The sequence below is a fragment of the Carettochelys insculpta genome, chromosome 30 (genome assembly GCF_033958435.1).
Source record: "Carettochelys insculpta isolate YL-2023 chromosome 30, ASM3395843v1, whole genome shotgun sequence".
NCBI classification, from domain to species: Eukaryota; Metazoa; Chordata; order Testudines; family Carettochelyidae; genus Carettochelys; species Carettochelys insculpta.
In genome coordinates, this window is record NC_134166.1 from 12873055 (window position 1) to 12885280 (window position 12226).

Genomic DNA, 12226 nt, shown 5'->3' on the forward strand with positions numbered 1-12226 from the left:
CTGTGACAGGGTTCAGGGGGTCCCCAAACTCTGCACCCCGTCTGCAGGCAGGAGTGACTCTCACTCAGCACAACAAGAAGTCCTGTGGCACCTTATAGACTAACAGATATTTTGGAGCATGAGCTTTCGTGGGCAAAGACCTGCTTCCTCAGATGCATGAGTGGTGAAGCGGCTCTTTGCCCATGAAAGCTCATGCTCCAAAATATCTGTTAGTCTATAAGGTGCCACAGGACTTCTTGTTGTTCTCGAAGATACAGACTAACACGGCTCCCTCTGTGATACTTCTCACTCAGCAGGAGAACAGCAGGTGTATTAGCCAACAGGACACAGCATCATACAGAGGAGTCAGTACAGCCGGCAGAGACAGTCATTCCACTCCATGTTGGGGAGAGGCCCTAGAGCCAGGGCCTTGCCCCCTCCTTTGTCTCTCTCTCTCTCTCCCAGCCCAGACTCACTGCTTTCCAACTCCCAGTTCCAATTCAAACCCCTCAGGCTCCACCTCCCCCTTTTCCTGCAGTACAGAGGTGTCACCTGGTCGCCTGGATTACCCTCAGCAGGAGCTGCACCCCATCTGTGAGCCACACGTACACACACCTATCCCCCACTCCAGCACATTGGCTGGGAATAGTCTAAATGAATGTTGACATTTTCAGTCCAGGCGCTGTTCCTGGCTCACTGGCTGAGGCCCTTGTGTGACTCAGTTTCCCCATGTACACAATCAGGGTATCGACACCGACCTTTCTGAGGCACACTGAGCGCTGCAGATGAAAATTACCTGCTAAAGGGGAAGGCTGCGAGCGCTTGTTAGGGTGCAGGTGTGTGACTTGGGAAAGTGAGGCAATTCTCTGCTACAATACAGACTTCCTGTACGTGTGGGAGGAAGTCACAGCAGGCACCCAGCTTCCCAGGAAAGCAGGTCTGTTGCCTGAGTCCGCAGAGAGTCTGAGCCCATTGCCCTGAAATCAGTGGAAGCGCTTCAATCCCTTGCAATTTCTGGGCCTCAGTTTTCCCATCTGGAGAATGGGGATGAAAGCCCTTCCCGTCCCCAGCCAGGTGGGAGGAAAAACACATTAATGAGACCTGATGAAAGCGCCATAGAAGAGCTAGATTGCGTTTATTGTGCTGGCTGTAGAGGTGCTGTGCTAAGTCACCCAGCAGGGGACCAGACCCCGAGGCCTTGGCTTTGGAAGTAGTTACTAGCAGATTATTCAAGCAGGAGCGTGACCTTCATGATGGCTTTGCTGTACTCCTTGGAGGCTGGCTTGAACTCGTCCACAATCTCCTGCAGCTCCCGGATCTTCTCCTCCAGGTCTTTTCTCTCGATGGCGCCCAGGATGGCACTGATGATTAAGTCGATACCTACTCCTGCTATTGCACCGAGCACAGCACCGCCCAGAGTGGTACCCACCCTGGCCACGATCATCATCACGTTGCTCAGGACTCTGCTGGCCACGGCCGATAAACCCACCTTGATGATGATCGCAGCAGCTGTGATCCCGATCGCTACGCTCGCCACTTGGGTCGCTGTTCTCAGAATCTTCATCTTGCTTTGGTCCATCTCCTGGAAGTCGTGGAGCTTCCTGTAGAGGTCTGGCTCCAGGCAGCTCCGCAGCTTTTCATCGATGGCTTTCAGCTCACCTTGGATGGAGGTCATCGCTGCCAGGAGTAGGTCGCAGTTCTCCCGGATGGTGTCGCTCGTCTTCATCTTAATGGGGCACAACCCGCAGTGCCAGTGTATGTTTAACATGCCAATCAGCTCGTTAGTGGCATCAAAATTGAGCTCCATGGAGTTCAACAGCTCCTGGTGCAACCGCACCACCTTCTCCCGCCTGGCTGGGTTGCCTGGGTATAGGATATCGCTCCAGGACATTCTGCAGAGAGCTGCAGGAGGGAAGAAGATGGAGGCATTAGCCAGCCTACCCCCACCCCCTGCCAATCAAGGGCTTAGCTTCCATTCACCCCAAATGTCTCCAGGGCCATGGTCCCCAAAGGTCTCCCCTCTCAAGCTGGGGGAGTTCTACACCTTTACTCCTTGAAGGTTCTAGGGCAGAAGCACTCAGCCAGGCCCCTGCCCTGCCAGGCAAACGACCAGGGCAGATTAAGACCAGGTGGGGCCCTGGGACAGTGCAGTCAGTGGGGGCCCCCGAATATATTAAAATATCCATGTCGCGCCATTATTGATGCTTTAAAATCATTCATGCTGCTAATGACTCGCTGCCCCATAGAATGACACTTAGTGAACTTTAAAATCAGAAGGACACAACTCGACATTTCTTTTGTTCCATTAAAGCAAATTCTTTTATCATTATGAAGCCTGGGGGGCCCTCCCCCGGGGTCCCCAAGCAACAGCCCCTTGTCTCCTTATGCTAATCAGCCCCTGCAAACCAGATGGCCTTAAAGCACAGGGAGGAGCTCACCAGAGCCTCCAGCTGGGAGCTGGTGAATGAGCTGGGGAATTCTGGGGAAACTGAGGCAGTTGGGCCTTGCCTGGCTGCTCCCTCAGCTGATTGGCTGTTTGCTTCCCCCTCCCTCTCCACTTCAGCCTCCCTCCATCCCAGCCCCCACACCACCCTGCCCAGCCCCCCCTTAGTTGCCCCTCCAACCCTGCGCCTTGGCACTAACACCGCTTGCTCCTATCTCTGCCATTGCTGCGTAGGTGTGTGCCAGTCCCCCGCCCTCCCTCTTGGCGGGCAGTGGGTCAGCCCCACCGCACTGGGGTCACCTGCTGCTCTGCCTGTGTGCAGGACCCGGCCTGGCTAGGCCCCAGGGAGCACCCTAATGAACTTGATTAATGACTGTCACACTTCCTGGGGGAACCTCAAACATGGGAACTCAGTGGGACTGGCGCAGCCAGGATGGCCGAGTGTGCAGAGAGAAGTCAGGTCCCTGCCTCCTCCAACCCAGCGTTCTCTGGGCTGGGCCCAGCTCCCAGAAACAGCCTAGGCTGCTGGAGTGGTGACCCAGCTGCCACGTGCCCCAGTTCAGCTCCCACACATCCCTCCCCCGATCCCGCCAGTCCTTGATGTGTACAGACCCACCCCCAGCACCTTCCAGCACCCCCCGAGCCATCCACCCCAGAAACACGTCAGCATCCCTCAGCAACCCCAGTGCCACATGGCCCAGCCAGGGAGCTGCCTAGTTCTCTGCCGTTGCCCGACTTCCTCCCTCCCCTCTGTGCCCTGGGGACGCAGGCGTCGGTTATAAGTTGGTTTCTGGCTTTTTGCAAATTGGCCAAGAAGTAATTTGCATAACATGCCAGGCCTGGAGCTGTGCACAGCTGGGCTGAGTCCTGGCTTCTCGGGGCACTGGGAAGAGTTTCGGTTTCTGCCTCCTCCCCAGAGCTGGGCGCAGTCTCCAAGCAGGGTCTCCCCTGTGTTGTAAGCAGAGGGGTTCCCACCTCCCGCCTCCTACTTGCTGATCACCAGTTTTCTCAGCTGAGGGTTCCTCACGCCCACTGAGCCACAGCATCCCTGGGGGGCTCACAGGCAGATGGCTCCCCTAGTACACCTGGATCCTTCCCAGAGTTGCAGCTCAACGGTCTGCCAGGGAAAGCAACATCTCCCCTCCGCCGGTTACAGTCAGGACAGCTGCTTGTGATGGAGTAGGGGGAGTGTGTGTGAGAGAGTCAGGCTGGATGTGTGTGTGTGACAGGCAGAGCAGGTCCCAGCAACTATGGATGACCCCTGGGGCTGTAACCTAAGCTGGCAGGTAACACCTCTGACCTCTGAACACAGAGCAGGGAGGAGCCGAGCGGGGTTTGAATCGGAGGCAGCAGTTAGGAGAGAGCTGGCAAGAGCCAGCCAGGTGAGGGGGGAAGCTACACCCCAGATGGGGCACCCCTTGGGCTCCTCTCCCCAGGATGGGTTGGAATGACTGTCTGCCAGCTGAATGGACAGCTCTGTGATGAGCTGGGCCTCTGTCGCCTAATAAACTCCCCGTTCTACCTGCTGAGTGAGAGTCACTCCTGCCTGCGGACGAGGTGCAGCGCTTGGGGGCCCCTGAGCCCCATCCCACTGCTCCCTTTCACTTCCCCAGACCCCCCAGCCTGGGAGTGGCTGATACTCTTTGTCCCTAGACATGCACTTTGCCAGGGGCTGCCTTATGGCCCCTGTTGTCAGATGGAGCCGGTTCCCCAGGCAATCCTGGAGGCGCTCAGTGCCGTACCCACGCTGTGCCTGGTGCCTTGTCCTGTGACGTGTTACCTGCTCGCTGGGCGTGTGGAAAGCGGAGGCGCCGCTCACCTGGGCAGAGGCCAACCCAGCTGCGTGGTCAGGCAGCGATGGCGAGAAGGGCGGATGGTCTCTGGAGAGGCTCCCTTTGCTGTGGCGCTCTGGCTGCCTGGGGCTCTGTGCAGGCTGGAGCAGGGGCTGTGCTGCCTTTATAGGTTCTCTGCTTTCACTTTCCAGGGGCTGAGCTGCAAGAAGAGGCTTTTGTCACATGGGAAGCCCAGCCCTGGGACACTCATCACCTCGGCACTACAGTGACTGTCACAGGACTACAGCTAACTTGAGGCCCTGGTCTCAACCAGGGGTTCATGTACCCCGGGAACAGGCAGAGCGCTTCTCCTTCAGCTTTGCTCAGCACGGGGTGGGGGTGGGGGTGGGGTGTTAGGGGTGTTGTGGCACGGCCGTAGGAGAGGATCTGGGGGCTCGGACCTGCAGGGCAGGTGCCGGTCAGGTGGTAGCAAGCAGGGCAATTCCCCAGGCCTTGAAGCACAGGATGCCCATGAAGCTGAGTGAGATGCTCTAGCCCTGATGGTGGGGCTCTTGGCTCAGACTCCTGGAAGGGGCACAGCCCTCAGGAACAGCCGAGAACCCCTGTCTTAGTGCCCCATGAACCTGCCAACGCTGCCCCCCGGCCACACCCAGTGCAAAGGGGCCTGTGGGATCTCCGGGCTGGCAGGAGGAGGCAGGCAGATGACAGGTTAAGGATTGCCAAGGTAACAAGAGCTGAGGGCTGGGGAGGATTCCTGGCTTCCCGCTCTCCATGTGATTTCAAGGAGAGAGAGGCTGGCTGGTTTCCAAGTTTCATCTCAGTCACAAGGGAAAGAAAGATCCCTGGATGTGATCCACCCCGGGGCAGTGAGCCCCCTCTGCAAACCCTGCAGCCGGGCCTGAGGGGGGCCAGTGCTCCACCCAGTGCCCTCCTCACCCACATCTGGCCTGCTGTCAGGGAGGCTCTGGGCAGCACAGGGCACGAGGCGGAAGGGGGATGACCAAGAGGGAGAGCTTCTGGGTTCTAGTCCCCCTCAGGGCTGCAGATGCCAGGGGGCAAAGCAGGCAGGAGCCCTGGGGCCCTGTAAGTCTGCCAGTGACTGCAGCCCCAGGTCCTTTATATCCCCCCTGGAGGTGCTGCTGAGGAGAAGCTTCCCCACCCTTTTCGCTGGAAGTCACGCCCCTTCTGGGAGTTCAGAGCTACCCCCACATACCTTGCCCACGGGCCTGGCAACTTTGTGGGCCCCACCGTCCCCAGTTCTGGCAGGGCAGTAGCATCAAGTAGTTAGCAAAAAGGACACAGGGAGTCAGGGCCCTGGGGTCAATTCCCAGGTTCTGGTGTGATGGAAGAGAAGTCACGTTCACCTCTGTGACTCAGTTTCCCTGCCTTCAGCCCAGAGCTGGGAGTGCACCTGGGGCATGTTGCACTCAGCCCCTTTCGTGAGGTGAAGCCTGTGACATGGTCTCTGAACTGTGGAGCCCCCGAGCCCTTCAAACCCACCGGCCAGCACCACCTCACTCTGCGGTACTTACGTCAAGCCCCGAACCTGTGGCAGTACGCTGCACGTGCGCAGCCCTCCACAGGCTGCACGACCGGTCTCTCAGCCCCTTTCCCACTGTGATAAAGGAAATGCGGCGTGCAGCTTCCTCTTACCCTAACTCAAACCAAGGTCAGGGTTGGTTGTGCCTGGAAAGTGGGAAGTGCCTTAAATCCTTGGACTTCCCAGAACATGGAAAGGGAGGGGCACCGCAGGAGGGTGAAATACTTCCGACCGGGGCTCGGCAGCCTGCAGCTCTGGAGTCACATGCAGCTCTTTAAGGAGCCACTTGCAGCTCCGGACACTGGCTCTGCCGACTTCTCCTCCAGCTCTCCGCCCTGCTGCACCAAAAGAGCAGAGCTCCGCTGAATTGGTTTAACGGCCGGCAGGAGGGATCCGGCTGTTCAGCCAATTAACTCGAGTCCCATTATTTCAGCATGGAGGTGCAGAGACCCGCATGTGCTGGACGTGGGGCAGGCGGTGGGAGCCGTGCAGCTGGGCTGAGGCGTAGACTAGTCTGGAGAAGGTGCAGCGGGGGTCACAGCACCAGGAGCTCCTGTGTGAGGTAAATTAGGCCTGGATTTGGGGTTGTGAGGGATTAAACCTGGGGAGGGGAGGGGCAAGTTTGGGGCTGAGAGGTGTTAAATCTGGGGATGGGAGAGAGGAGCGGGGAAGGCAGAGTTGCTGGCTAGAGGCTGATTGCAGATGGAAAGGGAAAGGACTGGTGAGGTAGCAAGAGCTGAGGGGTGGGGGGATTCCTGGCTTCCAGCTCTTCACATGATCTCAAAGAAAGCAAGACTGGCTGGTTGCCTAGTCCCTGTTTTCCTCTAAGCCCCAAGAGACAGAAAGATGTAAAAAATAGAATCATTGCATGAGCCAGGGAGCCCTGGCCAGGCCCCCGCTGCAGCTGTCTTGTGTGGGGAATTGCTTTCACCCGCACCCCGCTGAGTCCACCCCCCTGCCATGGAGGGAGACTCCAGTTCGGGTCGAGAACCGGGCAATGCAGAGGGGAAAGGGGCACGACTCAGAATCAGGGCCCAGAGGTTCCTTTGCCAGCTCTGGGAGGGGAGTGAGGCCTAGCGGTTAAAGCGGAGCAGCGTCTGGGAACCAGCAGGCCTGGGTTCTCTCTCCAGCTCTGGGAAGGGAGTGGGGCCTAGTGGTCGGAGCAGATAACCAAGCAACAATTCCAGAGCAGCAGCAATAGTGGGCTTCAGGTCCCCACATGGAGCACCCCCGTCAGGCTCACTCTGCACAATGGGCACAGCCGCCTCTGGGGCTCGCAGTCACTCCCGCCAACCCCCCCCAAGCTGCAGGCGGCTGCCTCGGGGGTTAACGTGGTCGGAGCCAGAGCAGTTTCCCCTCTCAGCCCTGCAGTGCCTGCAGCTGCTGCCAGCTTTCACTTTCCCTTCTAAGGGGAGCTTTAAAAGCAGAGCCAGAGAGCCGGGCTTCACCCGCGCCTCCGCCTGCCAGGACAGCCGACAGTGAGGTGAGAGCTCCCTTTCCCGGTCCCTCTGGGGTGCAGCCAGTACTGGCCACCAGCTGAGACCCCCCAGTCTGAGGTGGCTGCAGAGGGCCAGGACAACCCCCCCAAGTCACAGCTCTTTACAGAGGGCTGGGCTGGGCTCGGACCCCCCAGTCTGAGCTGGCTGCAGAGGGCTGGGCTGGGACCCCCCCCCCCCCAGTCTGAGCTGGCTGCAGAGGGCTGGGCTGGGACCCCCCCCCCCCAGTCTGAGCTGGCTGCAGAGGGCTGGGCTGGGACCCCCCCCCCAGTCTGAGCTGGCTGCAGAGGGCTGGGCTGGGACCCCCCCCCCCAGTCTGAGCTGGCTGCAGAGGGCTGGGCTGGGACCCCCCCCCCCAGTCTGAGCTGGCTGCAGAGGGCTGGGCTGGGACCCCCCCCCCAGTCTGAGCTGGCTGCAGAGGGCTGGGCTGGGACCCCCCCCCCCCCAGTCTGAGCTGGCTGCAGAGGGCTGGGCTGGGACCCCCCCCCCCCCAGTCTGAGCTGGCTGCAGAGGGCTAGGCTGGGACCCCGCCATCTGTGCTGGCTTCTGAGGGCTGGGCCACGTGGTTGGGAGACGCACTTTTGTCAGTCACTTTTGGGTGGATTCCTCTGTCAAGTTCTAGCAGTGGACGGGGCTCTGGGTCCTTTGGCTTCAGCTTCTGACAGCCGCCCAGCCGGCCGCTGCAGCCCCGCTCGGGGGCCACGGCCCAGCTGAGCACACGGCAGCAACGCGGTTCCAGCCTCAACGCCAGGAGCCACGTCCAATGGCAGGGGCTGGGTGCTTTGGGCTGGGCGCCCTGCAAAGCATTTCAGGCTGGGACGCCCCCCACCCCTGGTACCCTCCCAAAGCCACAGCCAATCGCTGTGCGCGCTCAGCCCAGGGCATGGAATGATGCAGGTCAGCGTTATCCCAGGGCTCCCCGGGGTTTCCCTAGGCTGCCCAGGCTAAAGAGCAGCTCCCTCACCCAGCACGACCGGGTGCTCCACCCCCCGGTTTTACCTGGTCACTTGGCTGTAGCTGAGAAGAACCTCCCTGGCCTCAGTTTCGTCCTCCCTCCCGCTGTCCTGGGATGCAAACTGGCCTCCCCTGTCCCTGCTCCACCCTCCTTCTGGCTAAGTGGCAATAAAAGTGGAACTAGGTAAACCGTATCCTTGCAATCCTGAGCGATGCCGGGGGCAGTGCAGGGGTGGGGGTGATGCCCGGCGTTGCAGAGCAGGGCCAGTCATGCTACTGACGGCCCTGATGCTGCCCAGGCCCCACGTCCCCCTGGAGTCTGGGACCCCCCCACGAAGTGCAGGGCCTGGTCCAACTGCCCTGGACCGTCCTGTGGACAGGAGAGCTCTGAGCATTTCTGCCCGGAGGTCTGTGCTGCTGCGGGTGGAGCCACGTGCCTTCAGAGCTGGGGAGCTGGAGAACTGCACCCCTCTTCCCTGGCTGTGTCCTCGAAAGATGCCCCCTCCCAGATCGCAGGCCCCCAATGGCGGCCCACCCTCTGCCTTTGCAGTTGGGACCCCCATTAGAGAAACGCCGATGTAGGAGAGGCCGAACACTCTGGTTCGGTGGCGCAGAACCCGTCCACCCGGTGATGCCCCTGTCCACGCCCGTGGCTCTGTCTTGCTGTGAGAAAGGGGGAGTACGATTAGGCAGAGCTGGTGGGTCTTGTGGGAACCCCAGGGCCTGTCTTGGTGCAGCCTGGCAGAAAGCTGTTACCCCCTCCAGCCTCTTGCCCTCCAGGCACAAGGTAAGCCAGGCTCTGGGTATATCTGCCCTGCAGTTCAACACCCGCAGCTGGCCTGCCCCGCTGCAAACAGGCCGTGGAGATGTGGGCTTGGACTGGGGCCAACATGCCGGGGGTCTGCCCCAGGGGATGGTCCCAGAAGCTGGACACCAGCCTGAGCCCAGATATCCCATGGCAACGTTTATCCCTAGCCTGCATGAGGCCAGATACAGCCACTCTGCAGGGCTTTTCTTTCAGTGTAGAAGTAGCCTTAGATGCCTCCAGAGCATTAACACGCCCCACCCACATACCCCACCCAGACCATGCACTGCCTCTGGTTCACAGCACCCAGCTACTAGCAAAGCAGTGCTCCTGCATATATCACCATGGCCGGGGGGGGGCGGGGAATCACCTGGCAGTGAGGCACTGGGGGGCAACCAGGGTCCCTCAACAGAACGCACAGTGTTAGCCCTGCCCCGGCTGGGATCGGGGCCCCATTGTGCCAGGAGCTGCACAAACACAGCCAGAGACAGGCCCTGCCCCGGCTGAGATCGGATCCCTGTTGTGTCAGGCGCTGCCCAGACCCAGAGCCTGTTCCTGAATCACTCACAGCCCAGACAACAGAGACCAAGACCAGGGGGGTCCACAGAGAAAGGACTTTCCCCAACCTCCATTTGCTAATATGAGGGGACTGTTGGCCCCTCACTAACAGGCAGGGGGAGGGTTGGCTGGCTAGCCCTAGTACCACAAGGACAGGGAAGGAGTGATGGGAAATTGGGCCCCTGAAACTGACAGTCCTGATGAGCAAGGGGGAGAGGCCAATGCTCCGGGTCAGTGTGGTGGGTGGATTAACAAGGGGCTCAGGAGGTGCTGGGGGTCCCATCCCGCCTGCAACAAGGAGTCCCCTGGGCCAGAGAGAGTGGGCCGAGGTAAGGGGATAGCAGGGGCCTGAGCTGAGCTGAGCTGGGGAGCAGAACCGGGCCTGCTGGAGAGGGCTAGAGACAACCCAGGGAGCAGGTCAGTGCAGGCAGCAGGGCCGGGGAGCAGCCGGGCGCTGGAGTCAGAGCACAGAGACACCCTCAGCCCAGACTTGCAGGGGGCACAGCCCCACCGGAGGGCTGACGCTGGGTGCACGGACCCCACCTGGTGCCTGCAGGCGTGTGGCCACTGCCAGAGCACGTGTCTGACTGCAGCATCTCTGCAGGATGTGTGAGGACGGGCCCACGCCCGGGGAGGGGGACAGGTTTCCTTTCACTGCCCTCGTTTCCTCCTTTGTATTTCGACCGGCTGCTGTTTAACAGATTGTATTTGCTTGGAACAGTCCATAATGAGCAGGGGGTCAGAGGAGCCCCAAGAGTGGGGACACCCCAGCCCCTGCCCTCAGTAACCACAACAAGGCGAGGGGGTCCGGCCCCCAGGAGCGCTGGGTCCGGCCTCGTTGGGGTTATGAGGACCTTGCTGCACTGGGTGTGGAAAGGGGGCCCTCGACAGCAGAGAATTCTCTGGGTAAAGGGAGCAGGAGTGGGGCTCAGCTCCTGTCACTGGCCTGTTTCACTAGGGAGTGGAGAAGCTGGGGCAGGTCCCCACAACAGCAGGACGGTTCCTCTGCTTTCAGTGGGGGTGGGGGGGCCGGAGCACATGACCTACAAGGAGAGGCTGAGGGATTTGGGCTTATTTAGTCTGCAGAAGAGGGAGGGGGATTTGACAGCAGCCTTCAGCTTCCTGAGGCGGGGTTAGGAAGAGGCTGGGGAGAGGCTGTTCTCAGAAGTGATGCGGACGGCAGAACAAGGAGCGATGGTCTCAAGGTACAGAGGGAGACGTCTAGGTTGGATATTAGGAAAAACCACTTCCCCAGGCAGGCGGTGAAGCACTGGGATGCGTTGCCTAGAGAGGTGGTGGATTCTCCATCCCTAGAGGTCTTTAAGTCCCGGCTCGACAAAGCCCTGGCTGGGCTGATTTAATTGGGCTTGGTCCTGTTTTCAGCAGGCAGGGTGTCCAACTTGATGACCTCCTGAGGTATCTTCCAACGCTATTATTCTGAGTCTAGGATGCCTTGATTAGAACTAGGAAGAGAACACGGCTGCTCTGGTTCCCGGCCTGGTGACAATTTCACTAGTATCTTTGCTATCCTGGGGCCTGCTCCAGCTTCTTCCCTTTTTCTGGGCAGCCCCTCGTTGCCTGTGGTTAGAGAGCGAGGTGGAGACAGGAGACTCAGGAGAGGATGGGGTAAACGGACCACTTTATTGCCAATACCTGTTCCACCTCCGACTCCCAACCCACCGTTTCTGAGTCTTGCTGGCCTCTGATCTCAGCAAGATCACGGGGCAGTGAGTTCCCCAGGCCTGCTGACTGGTGCTCTCTGCTTTGTTTCCAGCCCGCGATGCTATCTGTGTTCTCCGACAGAGAGAGCGAAAGGGAGAGGCTTCTGCGTGCCAGCCAGGCCCTGTACGACGCCCTGCAAGGATGTGTCTCAGCCACGCGCGTGCTGCTGCAGATCCTCGACCAGCACCTGAACACAAGCGTGTCCCTGGCACCGATGGAGGGCAGCAGCAGCAGTGTGAGGCAGACCCTGGAGCACCTGCTGGGGGCGGCGCGTGAGATCCGTTGCACGGCAGAGCAGACGGACAGGCACGTGCAGAAGAACACCAGCCGGAATCTGTATGCCCGCATGGCCTCCCCCAACACCTCGCTGAAGGAGAAGGTGGCCATCGTCCAGGACTTCCACCAGGCCACCATGGGGATCTTCGGCAGCGTGGGAGGCCCCATAGCGGCCGTGCTGCTGTGGAACGCCAGACTGCCGGAGCGCCTGGAGGCAGCTCTGCGGCAGGCAGTGGCCTCCCCGGTGCTGTGCCTGCCCATGGATGCTCTGCTCTGGAGCAGTGAGGACCTCGCCAAGGCCTTGCCCGCTCCTCCCACCTGCTGGGGCTTAGCTGGGGAAACGGCTGCAGGGCCCCCCGAGAACAGCCTCTCCTCCCACACCAGGGTGGTGCAGACCCTGCAGGACTGCCTGCCCGATGTCCTCACGGGGCGTCGTGCCAGGGATGCTCTGGCAGCAGCCGCCGAGCAAATGGAGGAGGCGCGCCAGGCGCTGGCTCCGGCCTGCAAGTGTCTCCAGCTGACGGCTGACACAGCCGAGGTCTACATGGCCCTGATCAGGGAGCAGCAGCCAGGAAGGGCCAGGGAGCCAGGCCAGAACCCTGTCGGCATCGCCCATTGGGCTGGGCCGGCAGAGCCCTGGTAATGCGCTCAGTCATACAA

The 12226-nt window shown here is 60.3% G+C and overlaps 2 protein-coding genes across 3 annotated transcripts; one reads left to right on the top strand and one right to left on the bottom strand.

The window, feature by feature from the left end:
- Positions 1 to 1119: 1119 nt before the first annotated feature.
- On the bottom strand, positions 1120 to 7877 carry LOC142003550 (single-pass membrane and coiled-coil domain-containing protein 3-like). Of its 2 annotated transcripts, none has more exons than XM_074980596.1 (3): positions 7831 to 7877; positions 4242 to 4414; positions 1120 to 1881 (listed from the first exon to the last, which is right to left on the bottom strand). In XM_074980596.1, exon 3 carries the CDS (start codon positions 1868 to 1870, stop codon positions 1205 to 1207), a length of 666 nt encoding a protein of 221 aa, XP_074836697.1. In that variant the 5' UTR covers positions 1871 to 1881; positions 4242 to 4414; positions 7831 to 7877; the 3' UTR covers positions 1120 to 1204. The 2 variants fall into 2 exon arrangements, with proteins under 2 accessions (XP_074836697.1, XP_074836696.1); XM_074980595.1 differs by having other exon boundaries at positions 4203 to 4414.
- On the top strand, positions 7192 to 12222 carry LOC142003549 (uncharacterized protein C12orf60-like). Its single transcript, XM_074980593.1, has 2 exons — positions 7192 to 7238; positions 11343 to 12222. Exon 2 carries the CDS (start codon positions 11349 to 11351, stop codon positions 12207 to 12209), a length of 861 nt encoding a protein of 286 aa, XP_074836694.1. The 5' UTR covers positions 7192 to 7238; positions 11343 to 11348; the 3' UTR covers positions 12210 to 12222.
- Positions 12223 to 12226: the final 4 nt, after the last annotated feature.

Coding starts and splice junctions, on each gene's coding strand:
- LOC142003550 (XM_074980596.1), bottom strand. CDS start 1,870: ATGTCCTGGAGCGATATCCTATACCCAGGCAACCCAGCCAGGCGGGAG.
- LOC142003549 (XM_074980593.1), top strand. CDS start 11,349: ATGCTATCTGTGTTCTCCGACAGAGAGAGCGAAAGGGAGAGGCTTCTG.